The sequence below is a fragment of the Platalea leucorodia genome, assembly GCF_965183815.1.
Source record: "Platalea leucorodia genome assembly, chromosome: 9".
Taxonomy (NCBI): domain Eukaryota; kingdom Metazoa; phylum Chordata; class Aves; order Pelecaniformes; family Threskiornithidae; genus Platalea; species Platalea leucorodia.
In genome coordinates, this window is record NC_138831.1 from 40930777 (window position 1) to 40954142 (window position 23366).

The 23366-nt window shown below is 37.8% G+C and overlaps 1 protein-coding gene across 1 annotated transcript; it reads right to left on the reverse strand.

Moving 5' to 3' along the window:
- Nucleotides 1-6008: 6008 nt before the first annotated feature.
- Nucleotides 6009-23203, reverse strand: BNC1 (basonuclin zinc finger protein 1; the record flags this gene model as incomplete). Its single annotated transcript, XM_082321467.1, is given in 6 exon segments — nt 6009-6690; nt 8760-10687; nt 11923-12158; nt 12323-12425; nt 23127-23137; nt 23140-23203. Coding segments are annotated over 6 exon segments (3024 nt in total).
- Between the last annotated feature and the right edge of the window lie 163 nt (nt 23204-23366).

The window sequence follows — 23366 nt, forward strand, 5'->3', positions numbered from 1 at the left end:
CTCATGCTATCTTACCAGCAAAGATAACGCTTTTCATAGTACAGTTGTTACATTGGTCATGTAGAAATATAGCTGCAAACTAGTCATTTATAGTGGGGATGGGGGCATGGAAATTAGTAAAACTTATTTGTTCTTTCAAAGTATTGTATTTTGACCTGCTTCAGTAAGCTAGCAATTACAAAGCAGTATAAGCAGCCAGCATGAGCCTATGTACTCACACACGTAACTTAGAATCCTTGTTGAGACATGACTCCAGTATTATATGCCCTGTTCTACTGAATTCATTGAAATTACTCCGAACTTACATTACCATAAATGAGAGTGGAATTAGGTTTAACATGAATAAGCAGCCCTATGTATATGCAAGTATACTATGTATTGATATGTGTGCATAAATTAACTATGCATGGAGTGCATATATATACCGTCATTCTTATAAATCAGCAGATTCAGATAAGAAATATTTTTCTAGAAAAGGGCTTGTATAATGACTATAATTAAAAATAATAATTTTGGAATTAAAATGAGAACTCAGATTGAAATCTTTTTGTCTGTTCAGTTTTACTCCAGTGTAAGTTGCTCAGTACAGACCTTAACAATAATGTGTTATTTGCAGCTTAAGGATCCTCTTTTTTTGAAGAATTAGGAAGCCATTGCAGTGTATTATTGTGACTGAACAAACATTAGGGCTAGCTCTTTCTGAATCTGAATGGATATAAAGAAGAGGTGAAAAAAATCCAGGATGGTTCAGTTCATCCTTGACAGTCACCTCACTAGTAGCTAGGTTTATGGCTTTAGGCTTCAATGAGAAGAGCAGGCTGGGCTTCTGGACCTGAGAAATGCTAGTCTGTGGTAGGAGAGATGCAGAGAGGGAATGAGTAGGAAATGTCCTGTACATCTTAAGAAACTGACACTCTGACTCAAAAAGTCAACAGGGAAGCTTCAAAAGTACTGAATTTTCTCAGTCATGTCATCATATGACAGGCAAGGCTTGGGCTTTTTCTAGTACATGGTGCTTCTAGGAGCTCTTTTCAAGCAGCACATCAACATGCTTTCGCAGGAAGTGGTAACTAATTTCCACAGTCCAACCCTGACAGTTTCTTGGACTTGCAACTACCCGCTAAGTGTACACTCTTCACTGATTGCCTCTACTTAAATTTGTAAGCTTCAGAAGAGTGGTAGAGGTGGCAACTAATGGTAACTGTAATAAGAGGACACATGATGGAAATCCCTACACTGAATGAGCAGAAACTATAGAACAGGAAGATTAGTGGCCAAAGATTTAAAAAACTGAAGCAAAGAATCAGCTCACACTTAAGACATGTTTGGATTGGCCTTAATTTATTGAAAAGAAAAAGAAGTTCAAAAAAAATGTAGAAGGATGCTGCTATATGGTACTTCTTACAATTCAAACTAATGAGAGTTTTGCTAAAGACTTTGGCAAGCACAAGTTTGACAAACTCTTTTAGTACTGCACTCAGGAGTTAAAAGGAACTTCTCTGCTTATTAAACACATGCATCTGCAGGCAATAATGGCAAGTAATTCACAGTCTGTTTTACCAGTTTAGGATAGGAGCGACAGAGACACAATAGAAAGGGCTACAAGTGCTTCTGTGAAGCTCTAAACCGGTGCAGAATTAGACAAAGTGCTCACCAGAGAGAGGCTGTCACTTCACAGCATTACCTTTCCTTTACCTGTTTATAGAACACACATGAAAGCTGTAGGGTGCTCACAGGGAATGGAGCTGACAGGGCTAGAGCTTAACAGGGTGATGTTTCAACAGTACATTTGCAAGTTAGCAACTTCACGTAATCCAAGGAGTGCCAAAAGGCATGGGGAGCCGGGGGGTGGGGGGTGAAGGCAAGGGGAAATTAAAAGCCAGTCTACCTTCAGAAACGTGCTTGCTGAGGTTACGTGGAAATCTCACTAGCCAGCATACTCTTCAAAATAGTTTTCCCAAAGTTTTCCAAGTAATTCAAAGCTGACCTGATCATGCTATGCATACTTAATCCAACTTCAAATCTTAACCTTTTATATATTGTCTTGCCCTCCCCTCAAATGGGGGGGACTGGCCGTAAATGCTGCTCTGAACAAAACATGTAGCCTGGCTTTCTCTACAAAACCTCTTTGATCCAGCCTTCCTTCGCTTATTGCATTGTTGTCTCCTTCCCAATTCAGAGTCAAACTCTCATTTCAGTTTGGAAATGAATGCTCACTTGCAGGCTGAATGGAATCCTTATGGGCTGTATCTCAAACTCTAAAGGTGTTTTTAGTTTAGCTGCATTTCTTAAACCTATGCTTTCTGATTAATCAGGAGCTGCTTGTGAACCCTTTTCAAGGAGGACCTGGCACCCTATTTAAAGATCCCTGGACTAAGTCCAAGTAGTTTAGCTGTTTTGTAGGCTTTCCCATTCAATGCAGGGCATCAGACAGGTATTTTCAGAACTTGTTTCTCCACTCTGCTGGGTTTTACAGTGTATAACTTCACTAAAGATTCATCAGAAACAATAGCCTCTGGTTTTGCCGCAGTTCTTTTCAAAGTACTTAGAAAACTGGAGCTATAAAAACAGATCCCTTACACTCTGTTCAAAATGGATTTCTGCAAATACTCCTCTAAGTACTAAGACACTCATTGTTCCAGAGCGATATAGGCTTGCTACCAAAAACTATTCAAAATACCTGTATTCTGAGAAATCGGATGCTGAAACGTACAGAGTGGCTACCCCGCAGTGTGCATCTGTGCCTTCTCCTTTGGAGTCACAGAAAGATGACAGGATCTAGTTTTTGAGGTTCTTGTTTTCTAAGGAAAAAAAAAAAAAGATACAAATAAAAAATGGAGCAACATATTTGGGTAGCAAGGGTGGGCATGTCCAGGCCCAGTTCAAATCTCATGTAAAGATCTGAGCCTCCAACTGTACATACTTGCAGCATCACAGATGTAACCATCTCTGGAACTGAGGCTCAGTCGGTGGAAGCTGCTTCAGCTTTCCAGACCAACTCTGAAAAGCTCAAAAAATAATGGTACTACTATTCTGAAGTGAGGTTACGTCCTTCAACATCTGTGGTGAATATGTGATACAGGCTGCTATAAGCATCACACATATTTAAAGCTAACAGGAGATGTTAAGGCTTGGTCCAGCCACATTGTGGTCATTAGGAGGAGGGAGCTACACAAATGCTTCATGAGATACATATGCTGTACTAGGGGTACTAAGGGCTTAGCCTATTCTGATAAATCTCCCATCCTGTCCACATTTTGGAGAAATAACAAAAAAACCTTTCCAAAATATAAAGTATAAATAGGGCCCCAAATATCTACCTTTTAACACAGTTCTCAGTGATAAGATATTCACCTTCTGTTTAGCTGATGGTGTTTAAACTAATCTTTACCCTTGCCTACTGCACAAAGAAAGGAAAAAAAAAAAAAATCAATAAAATATCTGGCAACATTTATTACATTATTTCTAATGGCTCGTTAAAATAATGACACTTCCTTATTATGGAATAAGTTAGTACCATTGTCAAAACAGTGCTCTCTACAGATGGAATGTGTTTTCAGATTATTTTTTTTTTAAATAAAAATTAAGAATAGTAGTTTTTTCAATCAAAAAAGCCTACTTTTCTGAATCAACCAGAGGCATTATTATTTGTTTTTATTAACACATACAAAATTATTAGGGTATACAAATGTGTTTCCTTTCTGGACACAGTGAAAGCTAAATTAACGGGCATTACAGCATTAGTTTACATCACAATTTGTTTCAAAAAAAACACCGTTTATGATTAAACAAATAAGTTTATATATATATATATAAAACAAATAAGTTTTTGTGTGTATATATATATATATGTATGTATATAAAAAAGAGCTTGAAATACCTGGATAACAAATCATTGATTTACACTATCAAAAGGCTGGGAGCAATTGTGTCTCCTATGATTGTGCCCTTAGCTTTCAAGCCATGATCTCCACTGATGTGAGTTCCCATTTAAAACAAAACAAAACACAAAAACCAAACACCACCCAACTCTCCCCAAAAAACCCAGAACACCACCCCCCGCCAAAACCCACAAAAACTCAAAGCAATGGCACAACTTTCCCCAGGCTAATAATTTTTCCTGACAGCTTCAAGCACAAGTGGATTATTTTAAATATCACATAAACCTACTGTAAATTAAAAAAATAGAAGATTACTTTACACAATGCATGGAAACCATTTCTAGTGAGCAAAAACATTTACAACTGTGTCATGTTTTTTCCTTGCATAACCCATACTCACACACAAACCAGTTTTCAAAAGAATTAGTGAAATATTCAGTCCACTTTTGTTTCTTTTATACAATATGAAATGGTTACAATACCATAGTATTTTTTAGAATAAGTTAAACATCAAGACATGTGGCAATAGCATTGTACTATTCTTTCTACATACATATGAAATCCAGAAATTCAGTCTATTTTTATTCAGTCACAAAAATGAATAAAGACTAAGATCCAGTTATACTGGAAAACTAGACTAGTTCTAGAAACCACAAATACCGTAAGCGCTTTGGTATATGTACAGATTGTGCTGTCAATATCATGCTTGCATACTAGAATTGATCAACAGATTTCAACTGGTGAATTAAAGTTAAAAAAAAAAAAAAAGGTACTGTAAGACTTGCTTTCTTTTTTCTTTTTCTTTTTGGAAATGATTCGGTCAAAGAAGATGCACCACAAGTACACACACAGCATTTGTATGATGTGACTACAAATTAAATATTTAAGTGTTTTTTAAATACAATGCAAGACCAGTCTTCTTAAGTGCATAGAACATAATGCAGAATACTGTTAATTACAGGGACAAGTACAAAGATATTAAACATTTTAACAGATATTGAACAATGTTCTTGTAAAAAAAAAAGTGTGAATGAGAATAAGCATTCTTCTATTGTTACAAAGATCAACATGTTTTTTCCCCCGCCGGTAAGAGAAACAATAACTGCTGAATCATGAGAGAGACCTACTGCATCCATTTTATCTCTGTCTCTCAAAGGCTTAGAATTGCACCTCCAAACTCTTAAGCAGTTTGGATATTTGTTTGTGGTCGTGTCCGTCCCCCCCCGTCCCCCCCCCCTTTTTTTTTTCCTATTTTTAACAAAATCTTTTCTCTTCCTGAAAGTGGAACTCAAAAAGTGCATTTTAAATTAAAGGGTTTACTTTTGCCCCTATTTTATGGATGCATTTGCTGTGATTTAGAAATTTTAGCTTAACCTATTCATTCTTTCTATCACTACAATTTAACAGAATGTCTCAGATTTATTCAGGCAACCTTGCCAAGTTAGGTAGCCCCTCCTTTTGCAAAGCAAATGGTATTAAATTCTAAGAATGCCAAAATACTGCAATCTTTATTCAAGTGAAATGCCAACTTAAAGAGTAAGGACTGCAGGATTTTCAGAAGATTTGGACTGTATGCAAAGTCTTCCCAAATCTGTATTTTATCTTTTGAATGTTGGAATATAGTAAACTGCAAATACCACGTTCAACTAATACTGCAAGTCAGCTTCAGACTATGGTCTCAGGAACGAAATGGTAGCCCCAAAACTCTCAACCCAAGCAGAGGAAACTCACCCCAATCATTACTCATTTCTTACACGACACAACCCGTTTAACATGTAAACACAAGGGACGATGGTTCGCATTTGAAGCTCCTATTGTTGGCACGTAATACTTCACAGGTATCAGAAATACTTTAGTTAATGTCTCCATATTTCCCCCATTTCTAAGATGCTTTCTTTTCCTTACGGAAGCCTCAGCCACTTAACACCAAACCAAACAATTGCACAAAAACTACAGCACCAAGCTTTGGTAAATGAAACTGCTGGAGAGCACACACAGGAGAAAAGAATGTGACTGTGGTTGTTGAGTGGGCTAGAAGTCAAATGAGTTTAAATAAAACTAATGTTAACACATTCCGTAATTGAAATAATTAATTCTTAGCAGAAATAAATTAAGATCAGCATGATCTTACTGTAGGCTAGTTGGTGACCCAGCCAGACTTTTGTGCAGATTAGGGTTTTGACTGTGCCTGTTCCGACTGCGAACAGATGAAAACATTGTGTTGCAACCTGGGACTTTACATTTGTGGAGCTGGCGGAGATGCACAGTTTTGTAATGAGCCCTGAAAGTTCCTTTATTACTGTAAGTTTTCTGACATATATGACAAGTGATTGGCAAACTGGAAGGTAAATTTGTAAAGTTTTGATTAGCTTTCTCAATTAAAGTACAGTCTTGGTAGAGTTCATCATTGGGCATTAGGCTGGGTCCTTCACAGCTTTCATCACTATCATCCAAGGGCATGGCGCATATTTCACTTCCTCCATCAGAATCCCAAGAAGAATGAGCACTGCTCTCAGATTTAATGCTGGAAGTAGTGCTTAGATCCAGAACGGCTCCGTCATTCAATGGATCATATCCATAACTCTCAGAACAGGGTTCTCTAATTTTGCTCACTGGAAAAACAAAGCTGCCTGTTCTGTTCATTCCTTTGAAGATTACAGAAGTATGTCCAACATGTTGTTTTAAAGAGACATCTTGACAAAACTCCTTAGCCATGTCTTTCAAGAGGTATGTTGCATTGAAATGGTTGTTGAATTCCAGTGTATCTTTAGTCAGAAGCTTATGATGAAGATTTAGGTTTGAACTATGTCTAGAAGAACAAAGACAAGCTTAGCAAGGAAGTGTTTCGCCTCACTTAACAGCTGTTTCATAATGATCATTAACAAAGAAAAAAATCAATATTTAGTAGCATGCATGAACTGTATATTTCTAATTTGACCAACTGCCACACTGGGAGTGCACACGGATGATTTACACATGTGACTGGGCATCTGAACTTGCTTGCACTGGCATGTATCAGAAATAACTCTACAGAAATCAATGTCTCAGATTCTCTCCTGCATTGTGGCTAGCTGTCTGCTCCACCAGATCTAGCGCTGGGCCTAAGAGAGTTGGGGGACAGACTAAAAACCTGTATACTGAACGGAGATAAGAGAATGGACTGAACGGGGGAAGAAACAAGATTCTTTCCCAATGGACAAAGCAGGAAAGGAGTGACACCTGAGTCTGCAAAAAGTATTGATGATCTCAAGTACTGTAACCATGTGCCAGGATACAGCTGTACACATCAGTACAGAGCTTTTCCTTGACAGGAATTTCCTTGAAGAAAGGAATACTGCATTTTATGCAACTTGCAGTTTTTGAATGGGCATCTCTGGATTCAGTTTAAAACCACCAAAACATACAAAATCACTGCTCCTCATTGAACACTATCAATTAGCTCACTGGGAACTTCCAGGCTCTGGCTAAAAGATTCAGTTTATTGCAAGACACAGAAAACATTCATTTTTCCCCTTGCCATCACGGTTTAATCCAAACCATGAACTGTTCAACAGGGCACAGAAATATTTTGCACTTGCAGTCACAGCACTCTACGTTAAAGTCTAGAAACTTCTGCAAAGTTGTTCCAAATAACTCCTGTTTTGCACAAAGCTTGTGAACTTTCCTGTGAATTGGCTTTTTTTTTGTTTTGTTTTTAATAAACCATCTTCCAAAAGCACCTATGTTAAAACTTAACTGAATGTATTGGTGTGGGAAGGAATTCGTGGCATGTGAATGCAAATCTTACTGCTGGCCTTCTTTCCTGTGGCCCGTATCACAATTACAGTGGAGAGGAATTCACATCTGGGAAGATGCAGGCAGCAGACCAGGGTATGAAGCCCTGCCAGCAGCAGATGAATCTGTGCATCTCAGATACAGCGGCCAGTCCTCAGAGACTGGCTCATCCTCTCTCTGGACTGCATCAGCTGGCTCCAGCACTCCTAGCAGATTACAGACAATCTAAACCTTGTGTCACTCTGAACTACTATCCAGGCATGCTCCCTGCAGCCAAGAGCTGCTGTAACACTGTTACTGGGGAGTTAGAAAACTTACACCACTTAGTCACACTTTAACAGGTTTGTTAGCTATCACTTATCAATTCAGATACATATCTGATGGTCAATGATAAAGCTTCAGTTCTTGTTTCTCAGTCTATGTGCATAATAGGCTGAAATAAAATGATTTACAGCAACACAATACTGCAGCTAACAGTAAACTGAATCAAGCTCATGATACGGTTTAGGAATTAGTATGTAATCTCCCATAAAAGCACTACCGATGTGGATACACACCAGATAGTGTTAGTTCAACTAGAACTGAGTAATGTTGATTTTGTACTGACATAGAGTAATCTTGCTTTTCTTATGGGCTTTTTCCCACCAGTCTGTTCAAAATCCTTGAGTAAAGCAAGGACAAGGGCAACTGAAGATTTCCTGAATTCATTTCATTGCTTTTTCATTAAAGAACAATGTATACATTATAACACACGTGAAAGTACATATTAAACATATAAGTCCACACATGCATCTACTGGAAAATTGCTGAATTCATACCCTTGTGGCTTTCCCTTTATGTTCTAAAGTATTCTTTCAACTATTGCAATCTTTATCAGTTATGAAATTTTCATGGCTTTATTTAATATCTCGTGGTCTAGTGGAAAGGAAATGTTTCTTTCAATGGATTTTCATTTCATGAATGTTCTGATAAGTTATCGTACCTGTTATACGAGGATACACAGAAAATCTTTGCAGGCTCCATTCCTCAAACACTCATTTTAATTTCAAATTAGGCTCCATTGTGATGGTAAAATAAATACAATTTTGTTCATAATTTTCTTACCTGTCTCGACTTCTACGAGAAGGGAAAGCAGCATTACAGCCCTCAACTGTGCAAATATGCATTTCTTTGAGATGTACATTTTTAAAATGCATTTTTACACTGTAAGGGTTTTTAAAAGTCTTCTTACAGATGTCACAATGAAAGCGGCTTTCTTCCTTCTGAATCCCTAGTGCATGTTGACTGACATGATCCATATCTTTAGAGTCTTCAAAACAAGGAATGGCAGCACCCCTGTTTGACAAAGTGCTGAAAAAGCCCCCGGTCAGCAAGTGGTGTTGCAATTCAGGGCAGTCACTTTTAGGAATCCTGCGCTTTGACTGCTCTTTAATATACATGGGGGGTTCAGTCATTGGTTTTATAACATCATTGTGGTGGTGTTTTGGATCTTCATACATAATCTCATGGGAAACTATTTTTAATGGTTGGTTTTCTTCTGGTTTAACCTCTTTCTCACAGTGATGCAATTCATTCTCAGAGATATCCTCGATGTATTTGTTATTTGGCGCAAAGACAGATTCAAAATACTTTGGGCCCTCTACCCCAGAGACAGATTTCCATGAATTACCTGAATGGGGGTGCTTTTCCACCCTGTCGGTCACCCGCTTCTCTATCTTATGCTCACAGGTCTCAAGCTCTCCATCGCTTACCACTTGCAGACGGGTATCATCTTCAGAACTGGCAACATCACTACTTTCGTTAGGTGTCTCAACAGCTTCTTTCTCTATCTTAATAGGCATACTTGATTTACGAGATTTCTTCTTGGGTAGCATGTCAAATGGCAATTCATTTGAAACAAGCTGCTCTGGTATTGAGGAAGAAACAAGAGGCAGAGAAGGAAGAGTACCTGGAGTATTAGCAAGCTCAGCTGGTGTGACTGGACTACGATAAAAAGGAAGAACAGGCTGTACTGTCTTCAGGTTTGGAAAGAGGACACCATTCTGTCCAATACTAGGGAATCCAGCCTGACCCTTGGAATCTGTACAGGAGCTGGCATAGCTGGTAATAGTTCTGCTATCCGGAGTTAAAATTGTAAATTCTGTCCTTTTACTATCTCCAGGTCCAGCAATGGTCAAACCATTTCTTAGATCTTTATCCCTGTTATTTCTGTTCATTGGCATATGGAGTCTGGGGTTAGGATTTGCACTATGACGATTTCGACTACGCAAAGAGCTAAATACCATATTGCAGCCCTCAATTGTACATTTGTGCTTTATCTTCAGATGAACAGCATTGTAATGTATTTTCAAAGTACCTTTGTCATAAAATGTCTTTTCACATGCAGTGCAGAAAACACGCCCTTTCCTTGGCCCAGTGCCATTTTTTTCAACAGATTTCATTTTGTTTTCTGGAGATAGTGCTGTCATTTCAAGCTTTGCTGCTGTATTATGTGAACTGGAATCACTTAAAAGGGCATCATCTTCTGTTTTAGTGGTGACATCTGGACCATTTATGCTCCTCTCATTTTCAACTTGAAATGGTGCAGAACTAGAAGTTAAGAAGCTGCTTTCAGAAAATGGTATCTGAACATCTTGTTTAGTTTCATTGCTATGGTCTTGACCTTGCTCAATCAAATGCCTTTCTGGTGGTGAGCCTATCAAAGGTGGAGGCACTGGACTGAAAAACTGAAACGGCAGCATGAAAGCCATATTATTTACAATATTCTCAAACGGATGAATGTTGGTGGGACTCATTTTGTCCAAGGATGCAGAAAAATTAGGACTGTGTTGATTGCAGCTCTCAATGAATGCCCTAATATCCAAATTGGCAGTTGGTGGTGGTATTATAATTGATTGCCCTTCTTTCTCTTGAATTGCCATTAACTCTACAATGGACTTAGTTTCTCCAAAACGAAGAAACTGCTGCAAAGTAGCCAATTCTTCCTCAGTTGTCATTATGCTCCAGTGATCCAGCACCTTTCCTGAAGCATCCTAAAGCCAAAAATATTTAAATGAGTCAGACATTAGTTAAGGCAAACAAAAAACCCCTCCCCCCCAAACTCTCAGTTTTTCAGGGACTAAAAATCCTCCTCTAGTGAAATCATAAAATCATTCTATTTAACGAGAGATTAATGCCAATTCTGCGATAGCTTCTTCCAAATTTTACCACATTGGTGATATTATTTCTTTCTGACCTAAGAGTAATACTTTCCAATAAACTATTTTTTTTCCACAAAAATTAAGACACGTCATTTGAACAACAGTTAGTATCATGTAAGTACAGACAGCAGAGATAGAGCAATCAGACCAAGATTTAGTTCCTCATTTAAGTCAAGTATTCTTTCATTGCAAGTTTAATAATCTTCCAAGCAACTAAGATCAGAGAACAAATGAACCTGTATTGATCTATTGCCAGTGTTCACAGAGCACAGCTGTAATTACACTAGAGTGTTGGAGTTCTTTCAAACTCTAGCTATGCCTAACTTTTCCCAATAACTACAATAAATATTTTATCACAGAACATGTATTTGATGGCCTACTGAGATTCTTCACAGTGCATGTAAGAGTTTCTAAGATGATGAAGAACGTAACATTATAAATTTTTCATGTGGTAGAGGTTCAAGGTAATTGATTCCATATTTTTAATCCTAACACTAAAAAGCAAGATTATCAAGACCATTAAATATTGATTTGTGTCATAATGTAAGATCATAATGTTACTTTACATAAAAGGTAACTTCCACAGTAGCAAGGACTAACATCAGTGTAAGCACATAGGGCCGAATTCATCCTTCATGTAGCTCCAGTAAGGTCAGTAGCACTACATCAGAGATGAATATTGTCCCTGGCGTTTAAAATGATGGCAAGTTTATTTGTCAATGTATTATTCTGCTGTATAAAAGTAAACTCACTGTTTAAATAATACTAGTGCAAGTTCTGAAGCCTTTACTTTGATACATTCCCGTAACTTTTTCTTTTTATCTTGGCTTATCTTTGTTGATAGATTTGAGCAAAGTAGGAAGATTTCAGTTAAGTCTGACTAACAAGAGAACAACGACCAAAAATCCACCCTTTCTTTTCTGGCGCCAAGTTTGTACAAGTCTATTACTGCCTTTCAGATGTACCACGCTGTTAACGCGTTGTGAACCACTGATAGGATTAAGCTAGAGAACATTATGAATACTACTTAGCTATCATATTTGTATTAAAAAAGCCCCTCTAAATACCTGTAGCACATAGCCACGTATATAATCCTGTAGCGTCCAATCCAGAGCATGGAGAATCTGTATCACTTCTTCCTGCTTCAGAACACTGAAAAGTCGATCTAGCAGAATTTTAAGGCGCACAGGAATGGCTTGGGTTCCATACAACATGAGGCTACTGATATCAAAGACAACATTGGATTGAACTATTTCTACCTGGCTTGATGGGTAGAGGTTGGGAATCCTTAATTTGCTCAGGGCTGAAAATAAAAGAAAACAATGTAAATAAACTTGAGTCACAAGAGATAGATAGAATTGAATGTAACTAATTTGGGGTGTGGGAGGGTGAGGGGTGACACAAAAAGCATGCTATAGTGAGGAGGATCCTAAAAGGTTTTACATAGATTGTAAGAACAAGTATTACCATGTGCTACCCATCCATGCCGGCATTGGTCACATTGTCGCTGATTTATTTTCCCAGGTTTGAAACACTGACAACTACAGTTCACCAGAGTGCATCGGATAGCCTGGAAATCAATAGAAAGGATGATAGGTAATATATAAACACCAGCTAGAGTGTGCAGATTATGCATATACAATACACCCATAGAATCCATATGAAGACAGAGGTAACATACCAGCACATACATATCAATGTGCAGTATAAGTAATCCAGGCAAAACCTGAGTTATGCAAGACTACCTCTGCTTTAAAGAGACTCAGTCACCAGCTAGAACACTTAAATATTATGGAAGCAAAACATTAGATGACATAAGTAGCAACACTTCTGTGGATTTATTTAGGCTGAAGCACGTTTGTAACAATAATAAAGCGTTCTTGTGCATACATGAAGATCATAGCTTAGGTGAAAGTTCGCTTCTTTCAGGAAGGTTTGAAAACAAAGACATACAGATGAAAGTCCCACTCTCTTGAAGTTTTGCTGGAACTCTGTACAGCAATATAGTAAGTTCTAATGAGCAATGCGTTAGCTCTGCACGGATGCCATCCCTCACATACAGCAGTATCCACATAGGACATATGTATTCTGTCAAAGATACAGCAGTTCGCTAACACTTCTCAGTAACAAAGCTCACCAAAAAGTACTCCAACTCCTTGAAGACCTTTTGTCTTACATTTTGTAAGTGAAATGCTTGAAAGGTAATAGGCAAAATAGAGCACGCAACAGATAGCAACCAGTTGCACAGTTCAATTTGTGCATCACTTTACTCTCACCAAGGTCATCTATAATGCAAATCAAAATAGTATTCAGATATTCCTAATCAACAGGGTAATACAAACTTGCTTCCTGGAATATATGCTTTCTTCTGTATGTGCCCATCTGCTGCAGAAGGCAGACAGACAACTTTGAGGTCCTAGTTAAAGCTCCATAGGGATTGCTATAGAGCAAAGCATTTGCAGGATTCTGTATTGCTTAGATCTCATACTGAGACTAGTTCCTGCATAAATGGAATATTTATTAAGGGAGGGAAAGTGAAGAAATTAATGTGCAGAAAGTCTGCACTGGAATACAAAAAAAAAGTTAGATTATGCAATTGTAACATGTCTGCATTTTTCTGTTTTTAAAACAAAATGTTTTGCATTTTAAAGTACGGAGAGGCAAACATGAAATACGGCAAAGTTCTGCTCACTACTGGCTGCTACTCCTGATCCTAAGGTCTTATGCAAAATGGGGACTTCCACTACTTATTAATATCCATAGAAAAGCAAGACAAGACTTGAAGAAAAAAGTAACATGTTTTCAATGCAGGCATCCCCACACTGGCACTTTTGGGAAACATAAAAAGAAGCTAGTTTTTGGACAATCAGGCTAAGAAAGATGGATGCAGGAAATGTTTGAAATGAAAAGGGCATGAGAGGAAGGTAGTTTCACTGGGGTTTGCAATGGGCATTTCTTTAAGCTTGAAGAATTTGACTGACTCGGGGCAGAAGAGGACACTACATTAACAGTCTACTACAAACAAGCATTTGCAGGACATTTGGATGCCCAGTGCTTTACATGACTGGATTTGGACTGAGATTTTAAAATCTCAGTAGCTGGCTTATCAAGGAGTTAGCTTACATGCACATCTCCAAACTGCAGTGACTTGATGCTGAGATTCATCTTTATTTGAAGGATCGGAACAAGTGGCAACAGGGCTATTGAAATCTCTGAATCGCTTTGCCTTTAATCTTTTAAAGAAGCCATTGCAAAATACTGAATTCTTGAGAAAAGCTCTGTGCTCCCCATAAAGTCATAAAATACACATCAATACCCTATGCAGTGAGAATTGCTTCACTTTAATGGAGGCTATATTTTCACTTAGATGCTAAAATACTTTCATATAACAATAAAAAGCCATAAATTTCTTATGGAAAGCTTGGAAAAAAAGTGTAGTTGGCTGATGATTCATTTCTATCACAAGATATCAAGCAATAATGCAGTACAAATCTTCTATCTCTGTACATACATAATATTCTGTGACTTGCACAGACTGAACCCCTTCCATAGGCAACCCTGCTAGGTTTGGTAAGCTACAGTGCATTCCATGAATGCATCTTTTGCAGTCCCTCCAGACAAAATTACAAAAGAGTACTTCCTTTTTCTGCAAGAAGTAACTGAAATATGCACAATGAAAAAAGCTGTCATGATGATAAGTTAATTGAGATTTCAAAATTTTTTTCATTCCTTTTCCTTTGGACATGTTCCACAAACCACTGACCTTTAAAACTATTTTTTCTTCTTAATTTGTGTACTTAAACAAGAAAGTCTAAGCACAAAATTTTGCATGTCATAGCTTTGCGTAAGATCTTTCTTCTATATGGTACATGTATTTATTTTGTCTTCCCGTGTATGTGTAGCAGACTGCCCATGCAAAAACCAGAAAAAGTAGAAGGAGGACACTTCATTTTACATACATGAAAGCAGTTATTAGAAAGGGAGTAGAGTTCCCCTTCTATTCTAAATATGGAATTGATCCCCTCTCAAGTCAATACATTACTGCTTCTGGACACCAGTCTTAGATGTAGTTAGCTTGCACACTGCTAACATATCAAAGGTATACCCTCAAATCAGGGATCTGTCGCTGACTTCAAAAATTACTTGTAAGAATCCCTGAGAAGAAACAAGTGTGATTTTCAGGTTGGGAGCGCTTCCCTTCATTTGTGCTTGTCAGAGCCGCTGTCTCCTAAAACTTTTCTAGCAACGTTTTTGTTAATATAGTCACAGAGAATACATAACATGGCAAAATTAACTTTTAAAATAATCAGTGAGTCACAATTTTAAATCTTCATTCATTGTTCAACTTAAAAAGGCACTTGTAAAAGATGCACTTTGATTATCTCCCAAATTAACTTATATTGGAGTTTAATGAAGAGAAACTTAGCAAAACTTCATGACATTAACATGCTTGTCTTTTGCCTGTTAATCCTACTATCCTTAATATGCCTGTTCTAAGGTACTGTAATTATATCAAGTCTTTTAATGAGCTTTATTTTCCCAACAAGTGGAATGTACACACAATTTCATTCTACAGAACAAAGGAATAACTTTCTGTATTGCATACATGTAAAGGTTCAAAATCGTAATTACAAGATCGGAAATGTAGATGGAAATTAAAGTGGAAATTTTTTAAAGTGCAATCCTTTCATTTGGTCTATTATTTAGTTTTATTTTCCAGAAACATAAGACAGATGTTTTAAAAAATAAATCTTATGCTATCATCAAGGATCTTGTTATTGCTTTCCAGTCACTTTCTCCCTCACAAATGGATCTTTCCAAATCCATTATCAGCAACACTTTCTTCATTTTTTTTTTAAATAGAGTTGAAAATTCTGATCAAAATTTTCTGTGGTTTTACCAGCATGACTGTGGGAATCTGAACGTCAGATTTTTAATACAAATGATTACTCATTACAAGAAAGACAGATTAACCATTAAAGTGGCCACTGAAAAACATCTAACTACTAATCACTGAAAAAGAAATCTTAGCATCTGTTGCCTGAAAGTCACGACCGCTGATATCTTTTTTGCCAGATATTGACGTAGCTTCGATTATGCTTCAAAAGTTACTGAACATTTCTTTGCAACCCACTCGCAGCCTTCACAGCTAAAGAAAAGCACAGGCTAATGGCACAAATTCATTCTGACTCTGGGTATATAATCAGGCTTCGTTTCATAAAGCAAGTTTGAGATCATCTATGCTCTCCTGAAGCCTTTTGGGACCTATGCTCACTTGCAACACACTAACAGCAGGTTTAAAAAAATGCAGCAAGGGCAGTATAACTGTATCAAATCTCATTCAGTGTTAAGTGGATTCCGGTTTGACAGCACTTTGGCTTGGGAAATAAATTAAAAAGTAAGTAAATATTGAAGACCCTGTCAGGACTGAGTTAGACATCTCTGCTCACGCTAGAAAGCCAGTCTGGCTCTCTGCATGCAGCGAGAGCTGCAAGTGCAGACACCAGTAAAATGGAATAGCAAGTCCCAGATTACCCTGCTAGTATTTAGCAGCAGTAATGCACAGGTCAGCACCCTCACTTGTTTCTGGCATCCAAGAAAAACACTTGTCTTTGCACAAATCTGCCCCTCACTTTAGAAACTGCCTTTTTTGAAGCTGCTACCATTGCATGAAGAGCACAAGAGCTTCGCTGCTCTGCTACGTGGATTACTGACAAAATGGTGTCACTGATGCTGTGTTACAGGAACATCTTTGGCAAGCAGGGACTGGAAATTCTTATCAGTTTAAAATGCAAGTTTGAAGAAGAAATACAAAAGAAATGTGTAAGAGAAACTTTCATTAGATGAGATATAACAAATAGCGCTTTTCATGTCCTTTACTGGGGGCTTCTAGCAACAAGCCATATCTTCTATGGCCATCTCACCTTCATTTCACAGAAAAAGTAATCCCACTGAATATATTCAACCCTCCAAGATATGGGCTCCGGTGAGCACATATCCTATAGGAAAGAACTGGGATGTGTCCCATTTCTGCAGAATAGACTTGCAATGGCTCCACAGTAAGAACACTTGTGGAGGAAGAGACAAGATTTATAACAGGGGAAGAGGATCAATTTGTAAAGCATTAGGATTTTTTTTTTTTCCTGCCAATCAGCTAAAACATGAAAGCCTTTTTACTTCCTAGAGTACATATTAAGAATAATCCACAGAAATTAAGCTCTCTTTTTGGTTTGTAGAAATAAAATTAAACATGGGACATATGTCTGGTTATTAGGAAATATTTTCTTGCTTGCACCTTGCAAAAGATTTACAAGGGAAGTAAAGGGATGGATATGTTTACCATGTCTTAAATTAAAAGTACAGTCCACAGCTAAATCAAAGGCCAAATCCAAATCTGTGTGCATTTTTCAGTAAAGAACAGTAACTATACAGGAGTGCAAAGTTGCCTTCCTGTCCAATTTGTTTTCTTTCCTGTTTTACTGTTATCCACTGGGTTTCTTGCGCTTGCAAAGTTTAAATGAGTCTTCCTTTTCCATCACCCCGTTACATTTGATTACTTCTGCATTTGAATCCTTTGAACGACCACTGAAAGCAGAGATGAATTAGAAAAAACCTTCTCTTAAGCATCTCTGTCAATGCCGTACTTTTCCACGTCATAGAACAAGCAAAGCTTTGCTTTGTCCATTTTTCGTCAGGCAGCTTTTGCCACTTCCCCTAGGAATGTATTCCACTGATAAATAATACCATCTGTCAGTTTTGTCATGATTTAAAACAAGTTCTCAATTTACCTTTTGTCCACCTTACTTTCACTGTATCACAACCCAGCTGTGCCTATCTGTATCACACTAGTAATATTTGGTTTTTTCATCTATCCCGCATATATTTGTATCCACCCTGTCCACTCTATAGTATGTGTTTAGCCCTTGTGCGTGTTCTTCCTAAACACAGACTTCAGTTTTTGATACTCTGTTGAGCTCCCTGCAGTTTATTGGAACTAAAACGTATTCCTGTATATTCTGTGTTGGGATGCTCCAGATGGTGTAAGTGCTTGGTGAAGACATAGCCCAACAATTAAGCCTAAACGGCATGTTAATATTTTATCTGTTAGAGTTTAGATTAAGCATCTTATATCTCTATTGTTCCTTGAATTTTTCAACGTATTCCAAGCTTAGTAAGGCTATGGATCCCATCTGCCTGCAGAGAACATTAGGAGGGCCCTTGCAGCATCTTCAAGGAAAGGCTCTGGGCCATTTTCTTCTTCCTGACATGCTCACTTCAAAGAGGAAACGGGATGCCTGGAGGATGGACAGAATGTGGAAACCCTTCGCTGCCTGTAAATAGAGCTGGGAGGACACACAGGGAATGGGGAAAAGGGAGACTCTCACCAAGCAACAGTGCACTGAAATGCACTTGCATGTGTACAGGCCTGACAGCAAGGCCAATTTGAGAGTTACTGTGGACAAAGTAGACTTGGCCCATGCTACAGCCTGCACATGTTCAGCTCGGTACTGTAGTGTTTTCTTCTGTCATGTGTTTAAGGTCCTCAGTTATGGCTGAGGTCAAAGCTGTACTGGTAAGGTACACACCACCGATAGCATACGTACACTGCCTGCCTTTAACAACCTCAGCTCTTGAAACAAAGGGACTTCCATTCATGTACATTCATGCCTACTCAAGTACATTTGGTTGGTGCAAGTTCTGCTGTTTCTATACTAAAGTTTAAAAATACTTAAGACTAAAATAAGTAATTATGCGAAGTTATTAAAACAAGGAAAAGGTCCTTATAAGATTTCTAATTAGATCAGACTGAATGCCACACACACTATTTCCACAGTCTTATGTCACAAAAAATGTTTCTTACAAAGTACCAGCTGCCCTTCATACAGTTATTTAATAAACACAATAAGTAACAACAAACATCTTTCATGAGAAGCAAACAAGCCTTACAGTTTGTTGTATCCAGAAAAGTCTGATATCTTCCATATTTTGAGCTTTTAATTAAGTTGAGAAAAGTTGCACACAGATGTGACAGAGTAAACAGCACTGACCAAATAGCTCCAACCTTCTCCATTAACAGACATGTTTAAAATGCTAGCCCTAGATGATTCATTTGGTGAACTGCTTATTAGTAAAATAAGTTAGCAAAATTCTTGTCTCCTGCTTAAGAGACCAACTAGGAGAGAGACGGGAAAGATGGAGATGGGCCACGACTTGCCTTACAGTGCCACTAAACACAAAGTTATTCACGACTCGGTTCCTAAATCCACCATGGCTCCTCAATAACTGGGCTGGTTTTCATACATGCTGACCATGTATGCTCCTACCAAGCTCAGGAGGTGCAAGAACCTTTGAAAATCCAGACAAAAAGCTTTTGTTTCAGAGGCCAAACATGGATGTAGGAGTTGAACTTAACACCTATTGTGCTGAAAATTTTGGCTGGTGCTGATACCACTCAACTCCCACTTATCCCTTCTCTGTGGGGAAATTATGTTATGATTTTTACTCCTAAAAGAACACAAAGGCCACAAGTTGAATACATTTTCTAGATAAGACCACAAAACACATCCCATTAATTATCTGGATCCTTATGTATATATTCATATTGTTTATTTGGGGTCAGATACCAAAACCTGACCTCCTTTTAAACAGCCACAGCCTGAGAATACACGTAAGCAGAGTATTTACAACTCAATCCTGCAGCAAGTTGCATTACCCCGTTACCCTCTCCCTCAGTGGGGCTGAACAAAGCCAATTTTGGCCTAGAATTTGACCAAATCTCTCTCTTGTGGGTGCAGTTGACCACCTTGAGCTGAAAATGTTTAATTGTCCTTGTAATAATTGACTAAAACATCCTCAAAAAGAGCCAAAAAGTGAGGGGGGGAAGTGCAAAAGCTCAGTAAGATGGAACTGAAATTAGGTAATACCTTCACACGATGGCACCACCCCGTCAAATCGACCATGTTTGTGGATTTAAAAGACAGTTTAGCTGGCTACTGAATTATGGGCCACGAGTCCACATGTTGCCACTTGTTAAAACGTTTTTCTAACTGAGAACACTTCTGAGACCGAGGAGCTGAGATAAGGGACTAAACTAAATACAGACTCACAAGCATACAGCCAATTCAGGCTCAGCGGCAGCTTTCGCGGCTAACGGAGACGAGCTCTGGGCAGTCTCGGGCAACGCAGCCGGGCGAGGAAGCAGAAGGGAGCCATTTCTGAGAAAGGCAGCACACTACAAGGCCAAACTTTAATCACAGCATAACTTGTGGGATGAAAATCACTCCTCATGCATGTCACTTACCCTAAAGGGCCCCTTAGGGCAACTCTTGTTAATGGCACTGTCAAAATAATTATAAAGAGAAAAGAATGCGTGCGTCTGTGTGTGTGTGTGTGTGAGAGAGAGCACACACACTCAGACTGCTACTCTTTAAACAAAAAGCACTGGACAGTAAAACTTAATTTTGCTGTTCAGTAACGTGCTTGTAGATACATTGGCTTACGCTGCAATTAATCTCACTTGTTAACAACAGGTGTGTGCTGACAGACAGCTTGGTCAAACTCGGGAATGTATTTACAGCCTCTTTTACCGTTCGGTTTGGAAAAGAAAACAAGAAATACAAATTGAGGAATGAAAAATGCCACATTATCATTATCTTACAGTGCTTATTTACTTTTGATTCTGAAACAGACTACAATGCTGCAGTTCCCATGGCATACCTGCCCTAGCCAGTGTACGTCAGAAACCCTTACATTTTGCTGAGTATTAAGCAGTCTCTATCACAAGATATTAAAGTAACTTCGCTTTTTAATAAATTTACAGGAGAAATTCTTAGTGCATTTAAAAAATGAGTAACAGATTGCTGCGTACTGATGAGAAAAACTGCTCAGGCTTTGGGGGTAAGGATAAGTCACTGGATAGAAATGGTGTGAAATTTCTTATGATAAAGCACTAGATGCTATTTAATCTAGCAAATAAATTGCACACATACTATTTACCCATACTGACATGCTATGCATACCACGTTAAATTCTGAAACTACACATCTATCCATGAACTAAAGTTTAATTACATATTTAACTCCAAGCCCTATGTTAGCAAGAAATAAGTGTTATAAACACAAATGCACAAGTATCAGAGAAATGAAGAATACTAGTATAAATCTACTGCAAGCCCTTTAAAACATGTAAACCCTTTAAAATATGCCTTCAACTCTTTACCTAGTTTATAAAATGTTATGTGTGCGCGATGTGGGTGAGTTAATGTTTCAAAGACAATCCTAACTTTTTCAGCTCCTCACCCCGCTGCCTAAGTCTCAAAGCCATAAAATATGCATGCTTAAACTTTTTTCCTTTTTTCCTGTTACAGAGAAAGGATATAGATTAAAGAATAAAAGAAAACTAACAGCACTCTGAAATATTTAGCGTTACACAATTTCATTTAATGCAATTTCATAAATTTTAAACCCAAACAGGATTTGTACACATACACGTGATACTATCTATGGTGCTACAGTTATGCAATATTTTACGCAACAGTGTAGCTCCATTGGTAATTTCACAATTTAAAATTTAGTATTCCTTTTTATTGAACACAGGTGAGGAAATTTTAAATGGCTTTCAGACATCAGTTTAAATAGCTACTTTCATAAGAAAAAATACCCATTTCTCACTGATAATCAGCTATATTCGAAATCTGAAGCAAAAAGTTTGGGGTTAAAGAAATAATCCTACCATGGTTTTAAAGGTGGAATGAAAATGTGATTGTTCTTTATTCCAAAATGACGGAAGTCTGTTAGAAATTTTCACTTTTCCTCATTCCCTCAATAATATTTTTTTTGAGTCTGAATACTGAAATTTTAGTCCCTAAGCAGATTTTTTAGATAGCAATTAGCAATAAAATAAGAAGAAATAAAAACTAAAAAGAAGAAAGACGACACTTGCTGTAAAACTTCAGCTGCAGCATCTGCTAGGACAAAAACTGCTGGCTGCCCAGCGCATAGGAACTGCGAGAGCTCCTGCACCACTGAAGCCAGGAAGGGCAAGAGATGACCCAGAGGGCCAAAACCCTAGTTTTTCTTCCCTGCATTTGGTGGATGTTTTGCTGAAATAATGAATTCAAGTTCCATACCTCAATTTTAGCCCAAATTTGCATGAAAATTTTTATCAAATCCCAAATCATACAAAAGGTGTTTTTAAAACACTTGTGTGTAGCAAAAGCTGTAGTCTAAAATAAAATAAGAACATTTCTGTTCTTATCAGAGGCATATTTAATATTATAGTAATGAAGTCTTCATTACTGAAAGTAAAATAAATCACTGGCTTGTTTGACTGGAAATGGAATGACACGCTCAATGTTGTACGAACAGATTTTTTAACAATATCAGGAACAGGCATGGAAACTGGAAGTCAAGACATTTGGTACCAAAAGGCCAAACCTTTTTGCACCCTAGGTAGGCAGAATTTCATCTCAGCTATAGTAAAGCCCATGAAGTGGCCCAACAAAACACTGTTTCTGTGAAGATTTAGCTCTCCCGCAGGTTCAGATATGTTTGCAGATACCATCATTTTTAGGGTTCTAAATAGGTTGTAGATGGTTTGGTAGTTCAAAGATTAAACAGAACAATTACTTTTTAAAAATCAATCAAGCAAAAATCCATATTTTAAGTACAACATAAATGTATTTTCTGTAACATTAGTTACTTTTTACTCGTTCACCTATTGTTAAAACAAAAGTCTGATTAAGCTGCAAACTACTAAAAACTCCAATTTAATTCAGAGAGAAATGCGTAATTATACTGATTATAATGAAAACTTATTAGCATTATACACATAATGGTAAATAGATCTAATGAAATATACATGATACGTTCTTTGAAAGTCCATATTTTTTCCCTTTTCTGTAAAAGAAGAAATTAGAAAGGTATTCTTCAGTGTATATTGTTCTAATCACTAGAACAAAGAAAACCAACATGCACTGTTGTTAGTAGTTAAAAATAATGCTAGTCCTACTTTGCACCATGACCTGAAGTGGAGTGAGGCTCCCCACCTCCCACTCCTCCAGCGCTGAGAGCTGAGCCACAATTTCAGTATTTTAAAACCAAAGTACAGAAACAGAGACTCTGTCTAACATAACACTTGCATATTTTTCAGCAAACTGCAGTAAACAGAACTGTATTTTCCAAAAGGATGTTAAAAATAGAAGCATATGATCTTTTCCCACCTAGAATTGTATCCTTACAATTAAAGACTATTAGCTGGCATCCCTTTTAACCGTCAAATTCAGACAGTGGCAGTTCTATAGCCACAAAGAGAAGCAGTAAATGAGAAGAACATGTTACTACACTGCATTTGAGAAAGTTTGGCTCCAAGCTATGCACTGATTAATATCAGATCTCCTTCTTTACTTGCCTCTTGACAATCTTGTCACATCTGGCTGACAAATCCTTACAAGCTTATCCAAACCAAGGCAGCCCAGATCATGCTCCGGGAGTAGCTTGAAGGAAGCGGCAAC